The following is a 25,649-nucleotide window of genomic DNA, read 5'->3' as shown; positions in this document are numbered from 1 at the left end:
GCTGGGGTGTGACAGCCCGAGGAGCCTCAGGACAGCTCTGCAGAGATGCTGAGGGTGTCTGGGGGGGTCAGGGGACGTGATGGGGGAGCTGGGATGGGGGGGATGATGGACAGAGCCCGTCAGGACCCGTTGGAACAGAGAGAGACAGCGACTGGTGCAGAAATCAAATCCCATTTTCCTCTAATTAGCACGGGCAGGGATCTGCAGCTCCAGGGGAGCAGCCAGGACCAGCTGAGGCAGCCCATAAATTCTGCAAGATTCTTATGTAAAGGCTTTCAGGGAAGGGGGTGGCAGACACCAACCCTGCTGGGAGGGTGACTCTGACATTCCTTAACCCTTTGGTTCATTGGAAGCTTTTAATTCCCATGCTCAGGGGAAGCAGGCAGAAATTCCAGCCTGGCTTTGCAGCTCCTCACTCCAGAGCTGGATTCTCTGCCCAGGATTGTGTTCCCAATCATCTTTGTGACTCTGGAAGAAAATCCCAACCTGAAGAGTGTTCCAGAAAGCCCTGGGAAGACTCAGGCAGGGCAGACAGCTTCTCCCCTCTCTGCTCTCAGTGGGATGTGGTGGTGCAGGAGCCCTTTCTGAGCCTTTTTACACTTCCCTGGCTCACTGCATCTGCTTTGAAATCCAGCCCAGAGCCCTCCCTTCAGCCAGGCTCCCCCTGCAAGCTGCATTTTCCCTCCTGATCCCCACTACATCCTCGAGGCCTCACATGCAGGATGCAGCAGGCAGGGGAGGTGTTTTCCCTGCATCCCAGCTGCCTTGGATTGCTTTGCTGGGCCCAAGAGGTGGGAAAGAAAGCTTCAATATCCATCATTGTTTTTTTTTTCTTTGTTTCTCAGGGACTTTGGAAGGAGGAGGGGAGGTTTGGCACCCACCTGAAGCTTGGCTGCTCTGTTTCACAGGTGGGGGGGGGGGGGTTTCACCTCCAGCCCAGCATTGCTCTGATTTGCTTGCAGGCTGAAACGGGTGGCTTTAAAAAGAAATAAATAAAAAATAAAAAGGCTGCCCATTGATATTCCCCTCACAGCCAGGCTTGCAGCATGCCCAGGGTGTCAATGGACAAATTCCTCTTATCACCACTCAGCAAAGCTCTGCTCTCCCACCAGCTCCAAAGCTTCCCAGGCTGAGATCCAACAGCACCAGCACAGCCCTGGGCAGGGAGCTCTCAGTATCTGCAAGCTGAGAGCCTTCTCCTCATCCTCCTCATCCTCCTCACCCCCAGCCCAGCCAGCCTGCAGCTCCCATCCTCCTGGGAAGCCCCTTCCAGCCAGGCAGATCAGATCAGATCAGATCAGATCCCATCCCATCCCATCCCATCCCATCCTGCAGGCAGCAAAGTGGAGTTCCCAGCTCCCCACCCCTGCAGCCTCTGCTGCTGCTCTGAAAACACCTTCCCTGCCCCAGCTGAAGCTTCAGCCTTGATTTAATTAATGCAAATTGAGACACGTGTCAAAACCTCCTTGCAATTACTATAACAGTGTCTTGGGGTTTGTTTTGGTTTTATTTTATTTTATTTTATTTTATTTTATTTTATTTTATTTTATTTTATTTTATTTTATTTTATTTTATTTTATTTTTTTATTTTATATTTTATTTTGTATTTTATTTTATATTTTATTCTATATTTTATTTTATTCTACTTTTATTTTATTCTACTTTTATTTTATTCTACTTTCATTTTGTTCTACTTTTATTTTATTTTACTTTTATTTATTGATTGATATTATTTTTATTGGTTAGTTGTTGGTGGTTGTATTTTTGTATTCTTGTATTTTTAAGGAAAATCCTTGGCTTCCCAAGGTGCAAAGCTGAGCCCAGTGAGAACCACAGCAGCTCTGCTGGAGGAGCTCAGTGCCTGGTTCCTTCTCCAGCAGAGCTCCTTAGCTTCCTCCAGTCGGTGAGTACACCCTTCTTTTCATCTTGCTTTTTTTAAATTCCTGGTGGCAAATCAAAGCTACTTTGCTTGGGGTGGAGTCTCACCCCCCCCCCCCAAAAAAAAAAAAAAAAAAAAAATTTAAAAATCGTGTTTCTTAATCTCCAAAGCAAATTGTTAATCAGCTCATGCCTCAGCTTCCAGGCTGCCTGAGCTGAGAACCCAGGGTGCTCACCCTCAGGAGGGGTCCAGCTCCATTGCAGCATCTTCCCAAGCACCACTTCCTGCTCTCCATTCCAGCCTGGAGTGGATTCTTGCTGGTCCTAGAGATGATTTCTGAATAAACAGGGGGAAAAAGGACTGAGAGGGGGAAATGAAGTGCTGGAGGAGGGAAGGGGCTGTGTCTGAGGTCTCTCCAGTTCCAGGCTACTCTGCAAAAGCAGATTGGAGGGCTCAGTTTTTTGATCAAAATCCAGATTTCCTCCACCCTAGGACAGGCTGGGCTCAGCCCTGGCTCCTGTTTTACACCCCAGCAAGGGGGGGTGGGCAGAGCATCCTCCTTTTTTAACCCTTTAGCTGATGTCTCAACCCCTCCCCGGGGTGCAGGGAGGTTCTGAGACTCTCAGCATCCCCCCTGGGTTCTGGTGGCACCAGAACCCTCCCAGCCCCCCAGCTCCAGGCTGCCTCCATCTCCTCTGTGACACCTCCCTGATGATGCTCATCACGTAGGGCCTGGCTGGGGGTTCTGTGTGGGGGGGTTTGGGGGTATTTTTAATTCAAATGAAGCTTTTCTGAGGGCAGCTGCCACCCCAATGGGTCTCCCCAGGTACTGATTTTAGCGTGGGGCAGCAGTTTGCTGGTTTCTGGGATAAAAGACAGAGAGGGAGTTTTCCTCCTCCTTTGTCTGCCTCTTCCCACAGCTGCTGGGGATGTGTCTGCTTTTTTTTTTTTTTTTTTTTTTTTTTTTTTTTTTTTGATAGGTAGATGGATTAGAAGCTCAAAATAGTATGGGGAAAAGGGATCAACACGTTAAGTGCAGGTATTGTTTCCACTCTGGTATTGCTGAGTGATTCCAGAAGAGGGATGGAGCAGGAATTAACCCATTTTGATGCAGAATTGTCAGTGCTCTGCAGGGAACTGCTCATTGTGCTGGGAAAGCAAAGATCTGGACCTCCTCGTGGGACTGAAGTCAGGAGGTGCCACAGCAAACCCCCCCAGATTGATTTTCCTTGGCTCACAAATCCCCTGGGAAGCAGCAGGTTTTATCCTGCCCTGGGTGTCTGACAGATCCTGTCTGGACACAGCACCCGGAGCTCCCACCACGGGATCGTTCCCTGGGGCTGCTGCACGGGGCAGCATCTCTTGTGTTACCTGAGTTTGGATGCAAGGAGAGGGGGGAAAGGCTTCAAAATCTTCAAAATCTGCCTCCTGGTGAGACCTCGACCTTGTGCTGCCTGTCTGGAGGCAGCCAGGCACTGGGGAATTGCAAATGCACCTTTTCCCCAGGCTGCAGAGCTCTGAAAAATCAGTAAAACCTGTTAGTGCTGGGCTGCTCGGGGATTTTCTCCATGGAACAGCCTGGAGAGAGCTTTAAAGCTCTGCACCGAGCTTTCTTACCCAATTTTCTTTTAGGGGGAACAGGGGCTCAATCTAGGGGCTCCTTCATACCGGTTTTTTTTTAGGCATTTTCCTTTAAGAGGATTTCCAGCCCTCAACTCCTCCCATCTCAACACTTCCAAGCTACATTTTGTCCTGAAAGGGTGGGAGTATTTTTAACTCCATCCTGCCAGGGAAGTATTAATAGCACCAAAGGCTTTGCTGAGCTGCTGGGAGAGCTGAATCCATATTTCAAATTCAAAGAACTAATTAGGAACTGGGGAATAATTACAGCTATACCCAGCTTTTCTTTCCTTCCCCCCCCCCCCCCATTTCATTTTCAAAGAGCCAAAGCAAATGGCTCTACTGGAATTTTCTGGGGCTGTTGAATATTTGATGGCTTCCCCATGCATTGCTCTTCCATGTCAAAAATCCCCCTCTCTCTTGCTCTATCCCAGCTGAAATGGCTGACACGTTGGAAATCTAATTAGTGCATCTCCTCTTGGCTCACGTGCAAAAAAGAAGGGAAAAAAAAAAAACCCAAAAAGCACCATAAGTGTTCCCTCCGTGCTGCTCTCGCTCTCTCTGGGTGCTGCAGCTCTGTTATCAGCACAGTTATTTCTGAGCCCTTGTTTAGCAGCTTCCTCAAATAGCAAAGCTCCTGGTGCTCCATATGGAAAATGCAAATTCGTGGACTCGGGGTGGGAGTAGAAAGGGGAAAAGCATCGAGGCTGCAGAGAAATGGGTGGAGGCTCCCGGATGGGTTGGGAACTCTGGGACTGGGGATGGGGGGAAGGAACCCAAGGAGATTTCAGGGCCAACTTTCTGTGCCCTGGTGGGAGCCAGGATGCACGTGGATCTGTCCTTCTGCTCCTCAGGTAGCTGCCAGGAGAGCACAACGATGTCTTGGAAATAAAAAAAACCAGCTGGGAAATTGTCCCATCCGGGGGTGCCTGGGATGGCTCTCCCTGGTCTGAAGTTTCTGGGGTCTAATAATAGTTGGGCTTCTGCTGAAGCCTCTTCCTCCCTCTTGCCTCTCCCCAGCCATCTGTTTGCAAGAAACTTGTGGAATTCTTGTGCCTGAGCTCTTCTCCATATTTACCAGAGGGGCAGAGAACTGCCTGACAAAGCTAAAAGCTGGGAGAGGGAGACTGGTCTGAGCTGGAGGAGCAGTTTGATGGTGTCAAACCTCATCAGCTTGGGAAACAAAATGGAAAATAAGCCAGGAGATTTCCCAGCTGGGTGGGAAGGGGATCCTGCTGCTCCTTTGCCCAGGGGGAGTTGAAGGCAGAGCTGATCCTGAAGGAGAAGTTCCCATTCCATGTCCCTCCTGTGTCCCTGTGGGGGTGCTTTGGGGTTTGGCACCATCCCCATGGGCTGGGAGATGGATTGCAAGGAGAGCTCTGGGGGTCTTTTGTCTTTGGTTGATTAGAAGCTTATGTTAGTGTCACGTTAGTGACACGTGAGTGTCAGGGAGATGGAGTTAGGCTTTTCTCAGTGGTGACCAGTGATAGGACAAGGGGTAATGGGTGTAAATTGGAGCATAGGAGGTTCAAGTTGAATATCAGAAAAAATTTTTTTACTGTAAGGGTGACAGAGCCCTGGAACAGGCTGCCCAGGGGGGTTGTGGAGTCTCCTTCACTGGAGACATTCAAACCCCACCTGGACACGTTCCTAGGGGATGTACTCTAGGGGGCCCTGCTCTGGCAGGGGGGGTTGGACTAGATGATCTTTGAGGTCCCTTCCAACCCCTAGGATTCTGTGATTCTATGATTCTATGATTATTTTTCTGCTGGGCAGAGCCCTCATCACCACAGGGTTTGGGTACCACACAGTGAAGTCCTGGGGCTGCGTTTGAAGAGGTGAGGGTGATGTTTCAGGGTTATATTGCCCCAATATCAAAGCAGTTAATTAGTATTTTCCTCTGTCTTGCTGCAGGCAGCATCACCATCTGTAGTGGATGCTTTTACTTGTCTCGTTTCATGGAGGAATTAAGTGAGTTTGAGTTAATTTCTCAGGGAAAAAAAACCCAACAAACCAAAGCAATAAACCAGGAGCTCTGTCTGGTTTGAGAAAATGAAATCATTTCCACCAGCACGTTGGCAAGTGCAGATCTGTTCCAAAGGGAACATTTTCTTAATGGCATTTTTCAGCATCAGCCTAAACACCTCCAGTAAACAAATTTCAGTGACTTTAAACATTTCTTGCCTGTGGAGGAGCTTTCGTTGTGAGGGAGACACTCCCTAAAAAAATCTTGATTTATTCTTCATTTCTGAGGACTCCTGGGCTGCTTTTAGGTTAAAATGTGGTTTTATCTAAAGATCAGGGAGGCTTTTGCAGCCCTTAATTTCTTGTGAGAGCTTGGCTGGGCACATATGTGGCAGAATAGTGGAGATGGGTGAGCTGCAGCAGAGAAAAAATTGCTGAAGGTTAATACAAAGGCTGAGAAAAACAGGGAGAAAGAAACCTTTTAGTCCTTCTCTCTCTCTCTGAGTGCAAGTTTCTTTTAAATTCCTGTCTCCTCTCGTGGGTTATTTATTTAAACTGACTCAGGTTGAAGAATATATTGGTTTTCTGGGTTTAAAATGAGCTTTGCTAATGCAGTGACTGTTACCAGGCTCAGCAAATGCTTGCTATATTACTTACAAAGGTGCTTAAAAACATCCTCTGATTAAAAAATAATCTGTCAGTCCATCCACCACGGATGGCAATTTAATACTCAGAAAGAACATTTTTTTTTTTTTTTTTCCCCTTGTCGGAGCTTAAATATTTTTGCAAGTGAAAAGAGCTGCCGTGGGCTGAGTTGTCACCTAATTATGTCAGTCTCTTTCTGGGATGTTTTGATAAGCACATCAGAGGAGTTGCTTTAATCTTTATGCTAAATCAGATCACGTCATGGCCTAAACTCACACGTCCCAGGGCTCCTCCTGGTGAGACCTTGAATTATCTGTTTCACTGAGAACAGAGCCTGTTGAACCAAAGCCAAGGGGCCCCGTGTTCTGTCTGGGCTGAGAATGAGCCCACTCGAGAGTGCTCTTTTTATTTTTAAGGAAAAAACTGATATTAATAATAGTTAAAATAGTTGGTGGTAAGGAATCCAGCAGGCAGAAACCACCATGGAGAGAAGAATCTGTTTAGAATGGCAGTGGATGTGTTGATAAACACAAATCAAGTGCAAATTAAATGAAAGCTTTTCATATACTCCATTCTCCTGGAGATCAGACAAAAATAAATGCCACAGAAACAAATGTGCTTTATGAAAAGCTCCAAAAATAAAACCACTCTTGGTGATGAGGCCAAAAATGAGATCGTCTCTGTTGCCTTTCCAGCTGCTAAGAGCTGATATTTCTCTTTGCATCACAAAAATACTCAAAGATTTCAGCTGAAATTGAAGCCAGTTGTGGCAGGTGTTGGAAAGGGGTTGCTAAAGAGTCTCAGCCATGCCACAGCATGGAAAATGCCAGAGCTGGGAACTGATCCCAAATCTGCTTCCCAGCTCAGTGCCTCTCATCAATAACCCACGTTGCCTCTTGTATAGGGGAGTTTTTATCCGAAAAAACCCATTTTTGGCTTGAAAGCCAACCTGCAAAGGGAGGTAAGTTGTGTTCAAGTCTTTTTATTTTCCTCTCTCGTTTCTTTTTCCTCTGAGAAGCCCAAGAACTAAGATGGAAAACACTGAGAACAGGCTCTGCATGACTCGTGGGTTTATCTCAGCCCTCATGAAAAGCAGCAAATGATATTTCATCATCATCATCATCATCATCACCTCCATCTCTTCAGGGGGGGGGAAGGACAGACACACAGGTACCAAAGAAAAAGCCCCAAGCCCAGGAAGCTTTGTTTCCTCTGGGATCATCCCAGGATAAGCTGACTGATTTTCCTAAAAAACATTAATATTAAAGCCTCCAACCCGCTGTTGATCTACAGGGATGATAATTAATAAACAATCAAGGCAAACACAGCCTGGTGGCACGGGCTCTTGGCTGCTTTGTCTCCCAGAAACATTTCTTGCCATTTAATCCAGGCACTTGAGATGTTTCAGGCTGAAAACCCGTGTGCCATACGTGGTTATCTCTGGATATCCCACCCGTCTCGAGCCGGGGGCTCTGGGATTTTTCCAGGTGGGACTGCAGGGCCAAGCAGCCAAATGTTTTGGGATTTAAAATCCCTTTGATCCCCCCCAAAAGAAGGTTCGACCAGGTTGCTGGAAAATGGCTCTTCCCATGCTCCAGCACAAACCTCTCCCAGTTCCAGCAGCTCGGAGGCTGGATGTGGTTTCCATGGAAATAGACGTCAGATCAGCAGAAAACAGGGCAAGTGTTTAAAATAATCTCTGTTTTGAAAGCTTGATGCCTTTCTGTCACAATATTAACCTTCCTCAAGGTAGGATCTTTTTTCCTTTTTGGTGCAGAATCCTTGTTTTTTAAGAGTCTGCACAACAAGGGTGGGTCCCCATGGAGAATTCCTCTTTTTTTCTTTTTTTTTTCTTTTTTTTTTTTTTTTTTTTTTGTTTGGGGAGGGGGGGAGTTTAGAGAATGGAGGTTGTGCTGGCCTTGCACTGCAGTACCAGATTTCTGCTGTTCTGCAGCCATCGCTGTGTGGTGGCTCTTGGTGGCTCTCAAGTGACCAGGAGGGTGGGAGCTGCCAGGGGAATTGGAGTCATTTGTCCAGGGAATGCCAAAATGCAGGAAATTCGTTGGAAGCAGATTTGGGAGTGAACAACTTCTCTGTCTCGGGAGTTGCTCACGTGCAGGACAAGGACATCTCCTCCTGACAGAGCCATCTGGGTGGCATCTGGGTGACTGATGGCTTTTTTGGACTCACTGGTGTCACCCTAAAGGAAAGGACAGGGCTGTCCCCCCAAAAGACTCTCCCAGGGGCTGCAGGGCATTGCCAGACCCATGGGTCCTCCGTGGGCTTGGGCTGTGGTGGCTGCGACCCTGAGGTGACTGAAGGAACACGGTGGGCACCTTGATGGTGACCAAGGGCCCCGAGGTTATCCTGACCCTGGGATCACCTGAGGTGATTCAGGGGGGTGACCAGAGCCCCAGAGGGGACTGTGGCTCCATGGCAAGTAGTGATGGCCCTGAGGTGGCCATGGCTATGAGGTGGCCACGGCCCTGAGGTGACCATGGCCCTGAGGTGGCCACAGCCCTGAGGTGGCTACAGCCCTGAGGTGACCATGGTCCTGAGGTGGCCACAGTCCTGAGGTGGCCACTGCCCCGAGGTGGCCACGGTCCTGAGGTGGCCACGGTCCTGAGGTGGCCACGGTCCTGAGGTGGCCACGGCCCTGAGGTGACCATGGTCCTGAGGTGACCATGGTCCTGAGGTGGCTACAGCCCTGAGGTGACCATGGTCCTGAGGTGGCCACAGTCCTGAGGTGGCCACTGCCCCGAGGTGGCCACGGTCCTGAGGTGGCCACGGTCCTGAGGTGGCCATGGTCCTGAGGTGGCCAAAGCCCTGAGGTGGCCACGGTCCTGAGGTGACCATGGTCCTGAGGTGACCACGGTCCTGAGATGGCCAAAGCCCTGAGGTGGCCACAGTCCTGAGGTGGCCATCGTCCTGAGGCCATCACCTACTGTGTGGCCATCAGGTGACACTGGCCCTGAGGTGGGTTGTCATGGCCTTGAAGTGACAATAGGCATGAGATGAACAAACTGAGATGAACACCCTGTGGTAGGTGGCCGTGGCTCTGAGGTGGCCATGGTCCTGAGGTGGGTGGCCATGGTCCTGATGGCCAGTAGCCATGTTTCTCAGGTAGGTGGCCAGCCCAGAGGCGACCATCCGACCCACGGCTCCGCTCCCACCAAACGCCCCCGAGGGCCGGGGTGCCGGTGCCAACCGAGGCTTCACCGGGTCCCCGCTCCTCCCCGGTACCAGCGGGGTGGGAGACAAAGGGAGTCCCAGGGAGCCCCCGCGCCCCGCGGGCAGGGCGGGAGAGCGCAGCGGGAAAGGGCTTCACGGCCCCGGGGAGCAGCCGCGGGGATCAGGGGCATCGCGGGGCGGTCCCGCACCCCCCTCCCCAACCCCGCCGGACGCCGGGGGTCGCCGCCCCCTCCCCCCCCTCCCCCGTTGAACTACAACTCCCGGCATGCACCGGGGGGGTGGGTGTGGGGCTGCCCCCCCCTCCCCATTAACTCCGAGCCCCCCCCCCTCCCCCTCCCCGCCCCTCCCCCTCCCCTCGGGCGGGCGGCACGTGCCGCCGCGTTGGGCCAATAGGGGCGGGGCGGGGCGGGTCACGTGCCATTGTTTGGCGCTTTTGTGCGCGGCGGGGCGGGCGCGAGCGGAGTGTGACCGGAGCGGCGCGAGCGGGCAGGTGGGTGCGGGACGGGCGGGAACGGAGGAGGCGGAGGAGGCCGCGGTTATGCGGGGCTTTGAGAGGAAAGGGGAAAAGATGGCTCCCCCCCTGGGGAGCGTCGTTCCGTGGGGTGGATGGTGGGGTTGTCAGGGTGAGAGGGGCGGTGGGGAGGTCTGTAGGGGCTTAAGGAGGAGGTCCCCGCGTGTCCCCCTTTTGTTCCTTTGCCTCGCCGGGGGTCGCCTCGCCGCCCGCCCCCCGCTTTTCGGGCGCGGTGGTGACAAAGGGAAGGGAGACAATGGGTGGGGGGGGTGTCCCCAGTCACCCCTCCCTCGAGTCTCGCTGGGAAAAGGGGTCTCTATTGTCCCGGGAGTGGGCGACGCTCTGTGCGGGGGGAGCGCTCCGTGAGGGGCTACGCCCTGTGGGCGACGGCGCCCCCTCCCCTCCCTGACAGGACCCCGCCATTGTTAGTGGGGAAGGGGCGGCGCCCCGACGCCATCGAGCCCGGGGGGACCCTTCGCTGAGCCCCGCTCGGTAGCAGCGGCGGCGAGAGGAGGAAGAGGGTCCCGTCCCCCATCCCGCACCCCCCGTTCCCCCTCCTTCCCCCGGGGGTGGAGGCGGGGGGCCCGCACCTGCGGCGGGGGGCGGCAGGTGCCCGGATGTTACCGTTAGCCCCGCCCCTCCCTCGAGCCCCCCGCGGGTGCGCGCGCGCGCTCCCTCTCCCCCCCCTCCCTTTCCCTCCCGCGTTTTGAATTCGGTGCGGTTGGGAAGGCGCGTGCGAGGAGGGGGCGGAGCCTCCGCCCAGCCGCCTGGCGGCCTCGGCTCCTATTGGCTGGTGGCGGGAGGGGCGGGGCCGGCGGCGTGCGCGGTCCTAGTGCCCCCCCTCCCCAACCCTCCCGATCGGGCGCGCCCACCCGGCCCCACCTTAAACCCTGTGGGGGGAAAAAAAACCCCAAAAAAAGCGCCTTTGGGGGGCTTTCGGGGCGTTTTATCGGCCTTTAAATTCCGTGCTTCTATAACGAGGGATGCAGGGCGAGGTGCGTGTGTCGGGGTGGGCAGCGGCACAGACGGAATGAAAATTTAAATGAGCTGCGTGCTCCCTCCTGAGATCCTTCGGGAGCCCTGGCTGTAGTGCCCTGTTGTGTGCTGTGTGTGAATTCGGAGAGCTGTACCTGCTGTGTGAAATACCCACAGTGCTGTACTGGGTTGAATGCAGTCTTTGTTTGCCTGTCTCGACTATGGTGGCATAAAAGAGGGACTGAAAATTCCTGGCTCGACAGTCATAGGTGTGAATCCTGCAGCACCAATCCTTGGGAACATCTCTGCAGTGTCTGTCAGCCCCCAGACTGACTGCCTGGGGTAGCCTATCTGACTGTCTTTTGTTTCATCAGGTCTCATTATGCTTGGCAATTTTTATTCAGAGAAATAAAAGTAACAGACTCACTGTTTAAATGCATCTGTCTTTGTTATTTAGGAATCTGATTCTTGAAGGTCTCCCAGAGTTGGCTTCTGGAGTCACCTTTTCTCAGTCATGGCTACTTCTGGTATGTAGTATTATGTAGGAAATACTCCTTGTGGTTTTCCTCTTTTATTTTACCATTTGAGATTTTAAGATATTTCTGAGAAATCAAGTGCAGTCACCGTGCTTTCCTCCCAGATTCAGGCTGCTTTGGAGAAGCTGCTAAAAATCAGTGCTTGTGAAAACATGGCAAAAGCCCTCTCAGATGAGGCTGCTAGCAGATGGCCTTCAGCTCATCTGCATGCCATCTGCTCTGCTAACAGAGCTGACTGTCATCCAGACACCTCAGTGAGCAAAACTGGTGCAGCTGACACCAGGCAGGGCTGCCATTCCTCCTCGGAGGTGTTTGAAGAGACAGCACTGCCCTGGATATCACTTTGAAAGCTGCTCTCAGTTCTTGGCTGTGTCAGGTCTTGAGCAAACACCTTGAACTCTTCCTCAGACTTGTCACTGGAGAAAGAATGATTATTTTTTACTTGTTTTTTTTCCTTCCCTTTGAAGCACTGACATCTTTGTTTTCGCTGCCTGGGTTATTAAAAGGCAAAATAAAATGTCAGGTGCTTGGAGGGTGGAGGAAGGATTGCAAACAAATCTGCTTTCCCCATTCCTGCATGGTGCTGGTGCTGCTTGGAAATGTCAGCTCTGATCCCTGCTGTCTGCTCAAGTGAGCTTTTTGGCACTGAATTTTCAAAGGCTATTGCTCAGGTTCCCCTAAGGCAGTTCCTGGGTTAAAATCCTGTTTGTTTGGGGTTTTTCTCCTGTGCTGCTAGATATTCAAGTGAAGGAACTGGAAAAACGTGCCTCTGGGCAGGCCTTTGAGCTGATCCTCAGTCCCCGCTCCAAAGAAGCAGTCCCAGAATTTCCTCTTTCTCCCCCAAAGAAGAAGGATGTGTCATTGGAAGAGATTCAGAAGAAATTGGAAGCAGCAGAAGAGAGACGTAAGGTAAAATTGGAGCAGCTCTGAGCTCTGCCCAAGCAGTCTGTGCAAGCTGTGCAGTTTTTTGGGTTTTTTTGTCTTAATTTACTCGTTGCTGGAGAGGAACAGTTTGTGTTGTGGTAAATGGAAGATTAATTGAACTTGGGCAGCTCTGCAGCTCTTGTGAAGCTTTGTTGTGCTCTGCAAAGCCATAGCTTCCTTCCCAAAGTAATCTTGGGTACTTTTTTGAAAAACTGGGAGAAAAGGTTGAGCAGGGATGCTTTTTCAGGAAGGAGCTTTCTTGTCTGTAATGTCATAACCGGATTAATTTTCTCCTAGAAACTGAAGTGCTGGATCTCAGAGGGAAGATTTGCCAATCCTATCTCTGACTTGATGGGTGATCTCACTGTTGAGATGTAGCTTGCAGCCCTTGGCTGTGCAGAGGCTTCAAATAATTGGGGTGCAGCCTTCTGTGTGCCCTGAATCACTGCAATTTGCACCTCTGAGAATGAGAGTCTCCCAGGAAAGATCTGTTGATGTTAACAGAGATCCACGTTCTTTTTTCCCAGAAAAAAACCTTGTTTTTAAAGAGCCTTCCAACTAATGATGGAGACTTGACCTTCCTGATGAAATATGGGTTATGTGGGTGGGGGCAGCACCAGGGAGCTCTGTCCTGCAGCATAAAATCACTCTGCTCTCCAGAAAAAGGGCAGAAAAAAAAAATCTTTTGGGAGCTGTGAGCAGCTCACCTGTGGTTCCCTTCTGTGTTCCCAACCCGTGTCCTCTGTTTTGCCAGTCTCATGAAGCAGAAGTCCTGAAGCAGCTGGCTGAGAAACGGGAGCATGAGAAGGAGGTGCTGCAAAAAGCCATTGAGGAGAACAACAACTTCAGCAAAATGGCAGAGGAGAAGCTGACCCACAAAATGGAAGCCAACAAAGAAAACCGCGAGGCACAAATGGCTGCGAAACTGGAACGCTTGAGGGAGAAGGTGGGTGTGGGGTCACACATTCCCCTTTTGGGGAGAGCTGCTCCATGCTCCTTGCTTTGGAAATAAAGCCAAGTGAGGGGGGTGAATAGATGAGTGCTGTGGTGAAATGTTGAAGGATTATTCCTGACTTTGCAGAAATCCTTGAGGGAGGGAGAGGGGATGGGTGGATTTAGAGCAGCGTTTTGCTTTCTCTTACAAAGCTTCGTCCTGTACCCCCTGGGAAAAACCCAACCCCACAGATTGCTGCTGGGGGCTGGAGGCAAAGCAGGGTTTGCTCTGCCTGCCCAAAGCTCTGCCCCTGCCTGGCCACCCCAGCCCTTCCCTGCTGTTGTTTTTCAGGACAAGCATATTGAAGAGGTCCGAAAGAACAAAGAAGGCAAAGACCCTGGTGAGGCTGAAACCGACTGACTTCATTCTGGAAACTCTCTCCCCCTCCCCTAAATATCCAAAGACTGTACTGGCCAGTGGTTTTATCTTTGGGTTTTTTTTTTTCTTTTGGTTTTTTTCTTTTTTTTTTTTTTTTTTTTTGAGTTTCTAGAAACTCATGTAGAGCTGTAAAATTAGATCCAAACTGAACACTTTTTCTTTTGGGGGCTAGAGGGGAGACCCTACATGTTTCACTTTTTCTAAAGTGTTGTCTTTCCAGTGTAGCTATCTTCTTGTTGCATCCTTTTCTACTCCAGTGCTCTTGCTACTGGGTTGATGGCTAGTACTGTATTGGCTCTGTAATACGTTTGTGAAAGGAATATGTAGTATATACTGTTCCATGCTGATTATCTGTTACACTTCAAAAAAAAAAAAAAAAAATTCTGACTCTGTCCCAATCTGCTAAAATACTGCTGTAACTGAGTGACTAAATAAAGCTGCACAGTGCTGTTATGAGAATTACTTCTGAAGATTTCTGGAACTGACTTGAGGGCTGCAGCAGGGATCCTTACCCAGTGCTGGGTGGGAAGGGCTGCAGCAGCAACACTTTTTCCTTGCATCCCTTCTGCCCTTCCCCTCCAGCACCCATCCATTGTCTCCATTGTACAATCAGAGCTTTGTTTGACACCTCAGCAGTGGTCAGCTGTTGTGTGTTTTTGTTAAAAAGAGTTCAGAACCACCTCCCTTTGGATGCTGACACTCCAACAAACGAGTCCTTGTTACCACATGACTGATCTGAGCCCTTGTGGGTTTTTTGGTGAGGGTTTCTAGAAGATGACTTGTGCTGTTGAATGGGGATTTGTGTGCCCCAGCACGCAGGGTCTGAGCATAAAAATCAGAAACCTGGTTTTTTTGTTGGTTTTTTGGGTTTTTTTTAATAGAATTGGTTGGGTTGGAAGGGACCTCAGAGATCATCAAGTCCAACCCTTGATCCTCTTGTGTGCTGGGGTGGCAAATGATGCTGTAGATCAGAATTATCTTTGTTCTGAGGCTGGGCTAGCACACTGTGCCACAGGGCTGGTCTGAAGAGTAACTGCCCAGGGGTGTGGATCATCCTTGGTTTTCTGGGGGCTGTGATGTGGCTGGGACTGTGCTTGAGACTTCTCAGGTGGATTTGATGCAGTTGCTGAATTCCACAGGTACCTTAAAAACAAACAAACAAAAAACCAGACAGCAAACCCAACCCAAATCCTTTCTCTCAAATCCTTTCTCTAAGGGTGTGCACAGGCTCTGGTGCTGCTCTGCAGTCCAGACAAGGTTGCATTTGGTGTGTTCACAGCCACCTGACTTCATCTTCTGTGGTACTTGGCTTGAGGAAGTGCCTCCTGAGCAGCCTTGGGCTTCCACAGCCCCTGGTGGAGTCAGACACTTCCTCATGGTGTCCTTGGTCTTGAGGCTGGGCTGACAGCTTTGGTTTCAGCTTAAATCCCCCTCTGGGGCATCTGGTGCCACCCAGGTGACATTGACATGGCTGGAGGATGGCAGAGCTGGGTGGGAGTTTTATAAGAGGCAAAGAGAGTTCTGGATCACTTGACCTGTCCTCTGGGTCCTGCTAAAGAAGGACCCTCAGTTTGGAAAGCATTCATATACCATGACCCTTGCTGCTTTTGATTGCATCAGAGTTGTACTTCACCAGAAGCTGATCTTGCACTGTTTGAACAAAAGCAGAACAGTGAGATAAAGCCAGGCTTGAAGTGCTGGAAGGCTGGGATCAGCTCCTTTCCCTGAAGGATTTTCACAAGTGTTTTGATCTTTCATAATTTAAGGTAAGAGACTGCTTCTGGCTCTTGGGGTGGAACCAGCTGCCTGCAGGGGGGGCACGGTGCAGGTTTGGGTTTTTGGTGGCACATAGGGGGGGTGAGCCCAGAGGATGGGGGTGTGGATCAGGATCCACCCGAGGAGGGAACTGAGCAGGGAAACAAAGGCTTGAGCCCCTGCAGGATGTGCTTAGGGAGGGAGTTTCATCTGGTATGAATATCTATCTACATGATGGAGGTTTAAGTGATCACTGGATCAGGTCCCATTTCCCAGGATCATGTGTAATTAGCTATCAAAAAAAAAAAAAGAAAAATCAGTTTTTCGTTTTAATGTCTGTCTTCACCTGCTGAGAAGAGACCCAAGTGCCTGAATATTCTGTGTGGGTTTCCCCCCATCTTTTCAAGGGGTTTTTGGGGGGAGGATGGCAGTGCTGCCAATCCCCAAATGGTGCTAAGAGCACTGAGGGATGTTAAAATGGGAGGTGGTGGGTTTTTTGTTTTTTTTTTTTTTTTTTTTACTTGCCAAAGCTGCCAGATCTCAGCTCGGGGCCTTCTGTTCCCTTCTCTTCATTCTGCTTTTAACATGGCTGCCTGGAGCTCCATGCCCGGGCTCTGAGCTCAGCCTGGTTCCTCCCAGAGCTGCCGAGTGGAGAAAGGGAAGGGCTGAGGGGTGGGAATGAGCCGGGAGGATGCAAACAGTGGGAGGAGGATGGGGATGATCCGAGGAAGAGAAGAGGGGAGCTGGTGCACAGGGAGAAAACACGGGGGAAAAAAAAACAAAAAACCAAAAAACCACAACGAACCAAACCCGCCTTTCTGGTGAGGAACGCTGGGCTATAAACAGGTTGCTTAAAAAAAAAAAATAAAAGAAATCAAAGCGTAATTCCTAAGCTGGCCATGCAGAAAAACAACTGCAGCCCGGGTTTAGGGGGTGGGGAGGAGGTGGGAGCAGCAGCAGCTCAGCTCGGATGGGCTCAGCTTGGGACCACCCCCCCGAGGCTTCACCTTCTCCCCTCGGGCAGGTAAATCCCTGGGGAGGGGGCAGCACCCTCGGTTCTGCATCCCGGGAGCATCCCCGGTGCATCCATCCCGGAACCGGGGGGCTCTGACAAGGAGGTTGTGGGCACAGAGGGCTCTGGGGGGGGAGGGGGCTGCAGGGGGCTCAGCCTTGGCTTGGGGGAAGATCCCCAGGTGGGTTGAGTGGTGGGATCCTGGGGGGCTGCCCTGACACCTCCCCCCCTTTGTCTGCACCCATGCCCTGAGGAAAAAAAAAAAAAAAAGGAAAAAATCCATCCCTAAGGAAAAAAACAAACAAAAAAAAAAACGCATGGAGAGGCGGGATCGATCCCGGGGGGGGTTTGGGGAGGCTGCCCGGGGAGGGGGGGGCACAAAAATGCTCTGAACCTGCGGGTAGCAGGGGTCACGGATCCATTGTAACTTTAAAGAAATAGATTCGTGCTTTAGCAGGTTAGAGAGAGGAGGAGTCACCGGAGCAAATGGGCATGGAACCAGCTGGGGGCTGAGGCTGAACCATTAAGAAAAAATCCAGCAGGATGGGTGGATGCTGCTTGAGAAAGGAAATGCTCCCTAGGGAATAACAAGCGTTTGAGGCCACGTTCCTGACACGGCGTGGGGTGGGGGGGTTGGAGGATTCCCAGCAGGATGTGCTCAGCTCCTCACTGAGAGGTGCTCGGGGCTCGGCTCTGCAAATCCAGTCCTGCTCCGACAAGCTTGGGAGGACCTGAAGTAAACACAAAGCTCCTTTCCTGCCTGCCTGCTCTCGGCACAGCTTTTCCTGCCGTGTCTCCTTGCACAGCACCAGGGGGGGCTTTTCCCGTAGGAATTTTTATTTCCAGGCAACCTCGAGGGGGTCAGAGGAGGCTCAGCCCCTTCCCTGTGTCCCCCGGAGTCCTCGTGTGGGCAGTGACAGCCCTGACACAGAGGTGAGTGCTTTGGGCAGCTTCTTTATTCCAAACTGCCCCTGGAATTTTGGGAAAAAATCGCTTGACCTGGGAAGTTTTTGCTTTTGCCTGCATCTCCCTGGCTGCTGTTTCAGTTCTGGGCAGCAGCTGCGGGGCTGGAAGAGGTTTATGAGGTGAGGATTTCTCTGGCAGCCCCTGGGGTGATACAGGAGGGTTCAGGAGGCCAGGCAAGGGTCAGGATTTCCCTCCGTGAGGTGCTGCCCCCGCCTTGGGTTTGCTGTGGGGCCTCTCTAACCAGGCTGGGTGGAAAAAGAGCAGCAAACAGACTTTTTTTTGTCTACATCTGTGTTCCTCAGCTTCAGACAGGCATGAGTTACAGCCCTACCCACTCTATTTTGATGAGGAAATTTGAGGTTTTTATAACAAACAGATCCATTCCCTCCTCCTCCTCCCAAACTTTGAAAAGCTTTTCCTGCCTGAGCTGTCCCTGGAAGGATTGCATTTGCCAGGAGTTGAGGTGTAAATCAGCAGTGGAGCTGGATGGGAGTTGGGCTGCTGGCTTCAGAGCTTGGCTGAGGAAGAGCAGGTAAAGAGGAGGGAGGAAACTGCAATTTGAACATGTTTGGTTCAGTGGTTTTTTAAGTCTGGAGAAAAAAAAAAAAAAAAAAAAAAAAAAAAAAAAAAAAAAAGCAGAACAAGGCAGCCAGGCTGCCCTTATCTTGGTAAGGACAGCAGCTTCAAAAATGTAAATATGGAAACACTTGCTCACAAACATTACCCTGCAGGACCTCCCTGATGCAACAGGAGGAACTCACTCGAGCTGCTTGGTGTTTGTACAAAGCTGCATGGAAAATCAGGAGCTGAGAAAAGGGACATTTAGAACTCTAAATGCAGATTTCCATCTTCTGGTATTGGCATTGCAGTTATTTGGGTTCTCAGGTAAGGCAGAGCAGCTCAGCCTCCTGCTTGTGGGACTGCAGCTCATTGTAAAGCCAGATGCTGCAAACAATTTGCAAGGGGGGGAACTTTAGGCTGCTCCTGGAACAGGAGGTTTGTTTAGGATGTTTAGTTTGTTTAGCAGTTCCCAAACTTCTGGGAAGGGGTCAGCGAGGCTCTGATGCATTCTGCTGTGTTAATTCCTGTGTCAATTAACCCCATACTCGTGCTCCTTCAGCCACTCTGGAGCAGCATGGGGCACTCCAGAGATTCTTAAATCTCCCTTCAGCCTCCTATTGCTATTTTTGGCAATTCTTTTATTTCAGTGATAATGAGGCCATTCTCCAGTCATGCATGATTTTACATATCTCTGGGAAAAAAAAAAACACAAACCAGACAAAGCATTCAGATAGTCTGCTTGTTGGGGTGGATTTTTGTTTTTTTTCTTTTTGGTGGGTTTGTTGATTATTTTTTTTTCCTCTCCTTTTCCTTCTTCAAGTCACCATTTTAACCCCACAGCAAAACTTTCCTTCCAAAGGTTGTTTTGCACAGCAGGGATCCAGACCTTGGCAGCATCATGGCCACGGCTGTCACCGAGAAGCTCTCCCGCCTCTTCCTGAACGTGCGGCAGATCCCTCACCTGCTGGGCCCCCTCTCCCCTTCCACTGTCAGCAGCTCAGAGGTGCCAAGGATTTTTTGGAAGCCCTACATCGACACAGGCTACCGACCCGTGCAGCAGACCTGGTGCTATTACTTCTCCACACTCTTCCAGCAGCACAACGAAGCCATCAACGTCTGGACCCACCTGGTGGCCGCGCTCATCCTGCTCCTGCGCTTCCAGCAGCTCTCCCAGCGGGTGGATTTCGGGCAGGACCAGCACGCCCAACCCCTCCTCATCATCATCGTGGCCTCCATCACCTACCTGACCTTCAGCACTCTTGCTCACCTCCTCCAGGCCAAGTCTGAGTTCTGGCACTACAGCTTCTTCTTCATGGACTACGTGGGGGTGGCTGTTTACCAGTACGGCAGCGCCCTGGGGCACTACTACTACACCATCGAGCCCAGCTGGCACGAGAAGATCAAGGGGTTTTACATGCCAGCAGCTGTCCTCTTAGCCTGGCTGTCCTGTGCTGGTTCCTGCTACGCCAAGTACCGGTACCACCAGTCCACTCACCTTCTGGGTCGGCTCTGCCAGGAGCTGCCCTCAGGCCTGGCCTACGTGCTGGACATCAGCCCCGTGGTCCATCGAATCTCCACCGCGCCGCCCTCCGCGCAGGCCGACCCGGCCCTTCTCTACCACAAATGCCAAGTGTTTTTTTTCTTGATTGGTGCCTTTTTTTTCTCACAGCCTTACCCTGAGAAGTGGTTCCCTGGGAAATGTCACTTTTTTGGGCAGAGCCATCAGATTTTCCATGTCTGCCTGGTGCTCTGCACGCTGGCACAGATCGAGGCGGTGGTGTTGGACTACGAGTCCCGGCGACAGATCTACTCTGCTCTTCAGGGTGATCTGGCACACAACTTCTCTGCCTTGTGCCTCTTCACCGTGACCTGCTCTGTCCTCACAGCTGTTTACATGGCCCAGAAGGTGAAGAACACGCTGAGCTTCAAAGAAGAGTGAGAGCCCTGAAGGAGAAGCAGGTGAGCTCACCCAAAGGGTCACTCTGCAGCCAGATGTGGTGTTGCTGGTGTGGATCCAGCCACAAACCTTGAGGGGAAGAGGAATGAAAAGCTTTGCAAAGTGTTACTCAGCAGCACTCTGCCGGGAGAGGAAAGCAAGAGCTGCTTTTTTATGCTTTTAAAATTCAGAATATAGTTCCAGCTTGCTCTAAAAACAGGACACTGGTTTGTTTCATGCGTCTGAATAAATATTTGGAACAAAATGGTGTTAGTGCTGCAGCCCTGTGAGCTGGGAAAGGTTCTTGGAATCTACCAGGTCTCCCAGCAGAAGGTAAGGAGATGCCACCTGCTGCCTTCTCCGTGGTGACAGAATCCAACCCATGGGAACCACCCGGGCTGAGCTTGTTCAAACCACAGAGGCAGCCGATTTATTTAATACCCTCTCGAGCCCCTTTCATATTGTCAGGGGAATCCAGGAGTGTCAGGGCCCTGTCCCTTACCCAGTGAGGGGCTGAGGGTGTGTGAGAAAGGCCACGGACCTTACAAATGCAGAGAGAGAGCGTGGTTGGGTCCGGTTCGAAGGGGGCTGGGCCGGGGCAGCAGTTGGGACCCCTGCACCCCCTGGTGCTGCATCGGCTGCAGCGTTGGGTGCTCGGCCCGGCCCTGGGAGATGCAAACCCCGGGAACAGCTGGTCCGGAGCTGTCCCCACAGGGCAGGGCTGGGGGAGGAGGGGGCTTGGGCTGCGCTTGGCCAAGAGCAGGGCTGGGGGCAGGAGGGAATTCAAACCCAGGTGTGAGATGCGCCCTTCCCACCTGCACTGCAGCCCTTGTTCTGCCTCCCCCCTTTACATCTCTGTCACCACTAGGGCACCTCTTCCCGAATGCCCTCCGGCACCGGCCGCCCCTCTCTTGCCGCCCACGGGCCGGGCCCACCCTGGGGGTCCGCACGGCTCCGCCATTCCCATCCCCCCCCGCCATGCTCTGCCCTCCGCCAGGCGCCCGCCCTTATATAGCGCACGGCCTGGAGTGGGCGGGGATCCGCCTGTCACTCATCCAATTCCGCCGCTCCCATTGGCCCCTTGCGGCCGCGGGCACGCGCGGTGGCTGTTGGCGGCCGTGAGGCGGGAGAGGCGCGAGCGCTGCCTGTGAGGGAGCGGCGGGAAGGGGGCAGCGCTCGGACCGGGACCGGGACCGGGACCGGGACCGGGACCGGGACCGCGACCGCGACCGCGACCGCGACCGCGACCGCGACCAGCGACCGCCTCGGAGGGGCCCCTCTCGTCTCCGGGAAGCCCGGCGGAGACCGCCCGCTGCCGGGGATGAAGCGCAGACGCAGAGGCGGAGCGGCCCAGCAGCCCGAGGCCTGCGATGTCTGGCTGGACACCGCTCAGCTGAAGCAGAGCCCGGCACAGGTGGGTCCCGGGTCCTGGCCATGGGGGCTGCTGCAGCCGCCTTCAGTGCTGCCAGGTGGGGGGTGCCCGGATCCCCGCCCCGAGGGAGCGTGTGGCACCGTGGGTTGGGGGTCCCGTGCGGGTGAGGGGAGGCCGGCACAGCCAGGCTGGAAGCTGTGGGGCAGAAATACTTCAGGGGTTGTGAGAGGGGAGGGTGGGGTTAGCAACGAGGCCTTTGGTTCTGAGCATCCTGCTTGAGCAAAGGTGATAGGCAGAGCGACTGCCGTGGGTCTCTTGAGCCTCCCCCGTTCTGTGATGCTGTCACAGGGAGAGCTGAAGCATTGAATCATAGAAATAGAATCATAGAATAGGCTGGGTTGGAAGGGACCTCAGAGATCATCGAGTCCAACCCTTGAACGACTACTGCCACAGTCACTAGGCCATGGCACTGAGTGCCACATCGAGTCGCTTTTTAAATGTCTCCAGGGATGAAGAGTCCACCACCTCCCCAGGCAGCCCGTTCCAATGTCTGATCACCCTTTCCGTGAAAAAATTCTTTCTAATGTCCAATCTGAACTTCCCCCAGCACAATTTAAGACCATGCCCTCTTGTCTTGCTGAGAGTTGCCTGGGAAAAGAGACCAACCCCCGCCTGGCTCCATCCTCCTTTCAGGGAGTTGTAGAGAGCCATGAGGTCTCCCCTGAGCCTCCTCTTCTTCAGGCTGAACAGCCCCATCTCCCTCAGCCTCTCCTCATAGGATCTGTGTTCGAGTCCCTTCACCAGCCCAGTTGCCTCCTTTGGACCTGTTCGAGGACCTCAATCTCCTTCCTGAACTGAGGGGCCCAGAACTGGACACAGGACTCAAGCTGTGGCCTCCCCAGGGCTGAGCACAGGGGCAGAATCCCTTCCCTGGACCTGCTGGCCACGCTGTTCCTGATCCAGCCCAGGATGCCATTGGCCTTCTTGGCCACCTGGGCACACTGCTGCCTCCTCTTCAGCTTCCTGGCAATCCAGACTCCCAGGTCCCTTTCTGCCTGGCTGCTCTCCAACCACTCTCCCCAGCCTGTAGTGCTGCATGGGGTTGTTGTGGCCAAAGTGCAGGACGAACAAATGTGGGAACTGTGCCCCGATGCTGGAAGAAGGGTAAATTTCTACTCACTTTCCCCTTGTTTCTTTACCTCCCCAGCCTCTCATAGCCAAGCCGAAGGTACCCAGTCAAGTTCTGGAATGGAGGCAGGCCTCGGGCCTTCTCACACAGCCCAGAGCATCTCAGCCACGCACCAAGCAAACCACAATCTCTGCTTTCTTCAGCATGCAGCCAGGTAAGGATGTGGCCCCGTGTATGGCCCTGTAGGAAAGTAGGCTTTAGGCTGCAATAGGAAACCCATGTAACTATTTCTTGGCAGCTTCACTAGGCAGAAAAATACATTTCCTTGTGAAGAGTTGTAAATGTTAAAGGTTTGAATTCCCAGAAATAGTTTTATTGTGGTCATTAATCTAAATGCAAGCACCATTTGCAGTGTTAGACTAAAGCATATGTAACAGCAGCCATAGCCAAGCCTCACCTGAGAGCAGCCTGAGCTTTATTCCCTACAAACCTGGAGCTGCCAGTGGGGTGTTGGGAGGCCTGGCACCAGGACAGCCTCCAGGGTGTTAATTGTCAGGTTGTCATAAGCAATGACAGCCCTAAATTGTTGGTTAAATGCCTATGGAAGAACTTTATAGATGGATATGAAAATTAATGTTACCTGGAATGTTACTTGATTCCAGCAACCTCCCTGTCAGGGGAATCAATGGGAGGTGAGTGAGGAAAGCTTTTTATGAAGGGTTCCACAAAGCCTTTCCTAAAGAAAAGTTGGTTAATCCCAACTGACCTGACAAAGTTATGACAAGGCAACTGGAATATTTAAGTTAATTAAGCCAGCTCACAACCTCTCTGCTTTAGAAGCTGCTTTTGTGCTCTGGAGTACAAGAAATGGATTTGTCTGTGGGTCTCAAATTAACAACTGGAGAACTGAACTGGCTGCAGGGGGTAGGACTGTGCAGGAAGCTCTGCAGTGGCCACTTCATCAACATTAAACTAGTTTAGCAATAAACAGATTAGAGGAGCCATTACATAAGTTGTACAGTTTAATTAATTGTCAGAATTTTTGTCTTGGGACAGGGCTGTTGATCATTTTTGCATTGGCTCCTTTTGAGTGTGTTGTGTGCTTTCCTTTTTCCCCTCTGCCCCCCCGATTGCATTCCCCATGTGTTTGGCTTCACTGAACATTGCTGCTCTTCACCAGCAGCAGAGAGAGGTCTGAGGGGGTTAAGATGTTGGAATGGTTTTTATTTGTGTTTTTTTTTTCTTTTAGCTTATCCTGAATTGAGGATGAGCTTGCTTATACTGAGATGTTTTATTAGCTTTTATAGTAAGTGATTTCAGAAGCAAATGTGGGACTTGATGCCTTGAGTTTCACTGTGTGAGGGTTTTAGAGGTGGTTTTTGTTTTTTTTTGTAACTCTTGAGCTTCTAAAGGACTCGTGGGCTGCCTGGAAAGGTGAGAGGAGAAAGGCAGAGAGGCCAAAGGCTTCTGGAGCTGCAGCTCCTGCTCCTCACGTGTCTGAACCACAGCACAAACCCAGATGGCTGTGAGGAGCAGTGGTGCTGAGACACGGGTGTGCCAGCTCTGGCTGCAGCCAACTGTCTCCTTTTCAGATGAGAAAGACAAAGAAAACTCCAGACCATCTCCTGTCATCCTGAATGAAGACTGTAAAGGAAAAGTTGTTGCTTTGGATACCTGCCCTGTGAAGATCTTGGCTCTGCCACAGGAGGAAGCCCAGAAAGGATCTTTGGGAGCTGAGGAGCAGGTTCCAGCCCAGCGCTGTGCACCCGGAGCACCAACAGCTCCTTTGGGAGGCTCTTCCTTGTCACAAGCAGAGTCCCAGGAGAGGAATTCAGCCTCCTGCAGGATGGGAGAGGATTCCTGCTCCTTCAGCTTCACCCAGGACTCAACGGGCAACCGCATCATCGCTCACAGATCAGCAAGAAACCAGGAGAAACCACCCCAATCGAGTGGTGTTAATTCTTTAATTGATTTCACTGCCCCTGAGGATATAAATCCTGCTGCTGTTAGAGACCTCCCCAGGCCTCCTGGCTTTTCCTCCTCTCCTCAAGGACCAACTGGAGCACAGCCCCTGAGGGAGCACAACGGGAACGCTGGCTCAGGCGGGCAGGGCCGCGGCAGCCCCTGCAGGCAGTTCCACGGCAGCCCCCGCGGGCAGTTCCACGGCAGCCCCCGTGGGCAGCTCCACGGCAGCCCCCGCGGGCAGCTCCACGGCAGCCCCCGCGGGCAGCTCCACGGCAGCCCCTGCAGGCAGTTCCACGGCAGCCCCTGCGGGCAGCTCCACGGCAGCCCCCGCGGGCACCTCCATGCCAGCCCCCGCGGGCAGCTCCACGGGAGCCCCTGCGGGCAGCTCCATGCCAGCCCCCGCGGGCAGCTCCACGGGAGCCCCTGCAGGCAGCTCCACGGCAGCCCCTGCAGGCAGCTCCACGGCAGCCCCTGCAGGCAGCTCCACGGCAGCCCCTGCAGGCAGCTCCACGGCAGCCCCCACGGCAGCCCCTGCAGGCAGCTCTTCACCCAGGACTCAGAGGGCAACAGGGTCATTGCCCACCCCTGGCACAGCCTCCCCTCTCCTGGCAAGGCCTGGAGCAGCTCCAGCCAGCAGCCACCTCGCTCTCCCACCGTGGGCTGCTCCAGGAGTTTGAGCAAAGCAGGGGAGCAGGAGGCAGAGGTGGGCTATGAGTTCCTGTTCACCCAGGATTCGGAGGGAAACAGAGTGATTAAACACTGGTGAGGGCCCTGAATGGGGCACCTGAGCACCTCTTGTGAAACCTCAGGAAAGGTTGTTTGGATCTAAAAGCCATCAGAATTAGGTAAGTGGACCCGTTGTGGCTGTGTGTGTGTGGTCCAGCCAGCATATGCAGCAGAGCCTTGTGCCAGGCCAGGGCCTCTTTGTTCTCTGAAGTTTAATAAATTGAATAACTTTAATAAAACCAGAGCTTTGCTGGAGTCTGTTTCTGATAGTTTGTTTCAATTGTGATTACAGCCCCCGTGGCTGTGGCCGGGCTCTGGCACTGCCTGGTTTGTGTCAGAGGCTGCTGAGAGCCCCCTGCTAACCTGGATCTGTTTCTCAGGATCCTGGAAGTCCAAACCAAAGTCTTCTAGACTGAGGAACCACTCTGCCTTCCCATCCCAGCAAGCTTTACTTTCCCCTTGGGCCAGAATTTCAGTACAAGAGCCCAAACCAGCACTAGGAGCCTCTTCTCTCTCTTCAGGGAGGGAAGGGCTGAGGTCCTGGTGGATCAGGACAATCCTTGGCATCCAACTGCATTTCTCTGCAGCAGCCTCAGCCAACACCTCAG

The 25,649-nt window shown here is 52.3% G+C and overlaps 3 protein-coding genes and 1 long non-coding RNA gene across 7 annotated transcripts; all 4 read left to right on the top strand.

Annotated features, from left to right (window-relative positions):
- Positions 1-10: 10 nt before the first annotated feature.
- LOC139807139 (uncharacterized) lies at positions 11-7,389 on the top strand. Its single transcript, XR_011730478.1, has 3 exons — positions 11-908; positions 1,786-1,903; positions 7,128-7,389. It is a non-coding gene; the product is annotated as an uncharacterized lncRNA (long non-coding RNA).
- A 3,836-nt stretch (positions 7,390-11,225) lies between these two features.
- On the top strand, positions 11,226-14,078 carry STMN1 (stathmin 1). The gene is made up of 4 exons (XM_071767710.1): positions 11,226-11,314; positions 12,060-12,232; positions 13,002-13,193; positions 13,533-14,078. The coding sequence occupies exons 1-4, from the start codon at positions 11,302-11,304 to the stop codon at positions 13,599-13,601; spliced, it is 447 nt and encodes a 148-aa protein (XP_071623811.1). The 5' UTR covers positions 11,226-11,301; the 3' UTR covers positions 13,602-14,078.
- Positions 14,079-15,195: 1,117 nt separating this feature from the next.
- PAQR7 (progestin and adipoQ receptor family member 7) lies at positions 15,196-20,114 on the top strand. Of its 3 annotated transcripts, XM_071767798.1 has the most exons (3): positions 15,197-15,385; positions 16,844-17,319; positions 18,773-20,114. In XM_071767798.1, exon 3 carries the CDS (start codon positions 18,812-18,814, stop codon positions 19,850-19,852), a length of 1,041 nt encoding a protein of 346 aa, XP_071623899.1. In that variant the 5' UTR covers positions 15,197-15,385; positions 16,844-17,319; positions 18,773-18,811; the 3' UTR covers positions 19,853-20,114. The 3 variants fall into 3 exon arrangements, with proteins under 3 accessions (XP_071623900.1, XP_071623899.1, XP_071623901.1); XM_071767799.1 differs by lacking the exon at positions 16,844-17,319 and having other exon boundaries at positions 15,196-15,385; XM_071767800.1 differs by lacking the exons at positions 15,197-15,385; positions 16,844-17,319 and adding an exon at positions 17,404-17,884.
- A 757-nt stretch (positions 20,115-20,871) lies between these two features.
- On the top strand, positions 20,872-25,292 carry AUNIP (aurora kinase A and ninein interacting protein). Of its 2 annotated transcripts, none has more exons than XM_071768106.1 (4): positions 20,872-21,263; positions 22,429-22,564; positions 23,943-24,480; positions 24,853-25,292. In XM_071768106.1, exons 1-4 carry the CDS (start codon positions 21,171-21,173, stop codon positions 25,079-25,081), a joined length of 996 nt encoding a protein of 331 aa, XP_071624207.1. In that variant the 5' UTR covers positions 20,872-21,170; the 3' UTR covers positions 25,082-25,292. The 2 variants fall into 2 exon arrangements, with proteins under 2 accessions (XP_071624207.1, XP_071624206.1); XM_071768105.1 differs by having other exon boundaries at positions 21,077-21,263; positions 22,450-22,564; positions 24,853-25,221.
- The last annotated feature ends 357 nt before the right edge of the window (positions 25,293-25,649 follow it).

This window comes from Heliangelus exortis, chromosome 24 (genome assembly GCF_036169615.1).
Source record: "Heliangelus exortis chromosome 24, bHelExo1.hap1, whole genome shotgun sequence".
Taxonomy (NCBI): domain Eukaryota; kingdom Metazoa; phylum Chordata; class Aves; order Apodiformes; family Trochilidae; genus Heliangelus; species Heliangelus exortis.
The sequence above is the reverse complement of the archived record's forward strand: the minus strand, read 5'-3'. Positions and strand labels throughout refer to the sequence as shown.

Excerpts from the sequence above, each read along its gene's own strand:
- PAQR7 (XM_071767799.1), top strand. The coding sequence starts at position 18,812 with ATGGCCACGGCTGTCACCGAGAAGCTCTCCCGCCTCTTCCTGAACGTG.
- AUNIP (XM_071768106.1), top strand. The coding sequence starts at position 21,171 with ATGAAGCGCAGACGCAGAGGCGGAGCGGCCCAGCAGCCCGAGGCCTGC. Across the intron at positions 21,264-22,428 it reads TGAAGCAGAGCCCGGCACAG|CCTCTCATAGCCAAGCCGAA; the intron begins GTGGGTCCCGGG and ends TTACCTCCCCAG. Across the intron at positions 22,565-23,942 it reads TTTCTTCAGCATGCAGCCAG|ATGAGAAAGACAAAGAAAAC; the intron begins GTAAGGATGTGG and ends TCTCCTTTTCAG.
- STMN1 (XM_071767710.1), top strand. Across the intron at positions 12,233-13,001 it reads CAGCAGAAGAGAGACGTAAG|TCTCATGAAGCAGAAGTCCT; the intron begins GTAAAATTGGAG and ends CTGTTTTGCCAG. Across the intron at positions 13,194-13,532 it reads TGGAACGCTTGAGGGAGAAG|GACAAGCATATTGAAGAGGT; the intron begins GTGGGTGTGGGG and ends GTTGTTTTTCAG.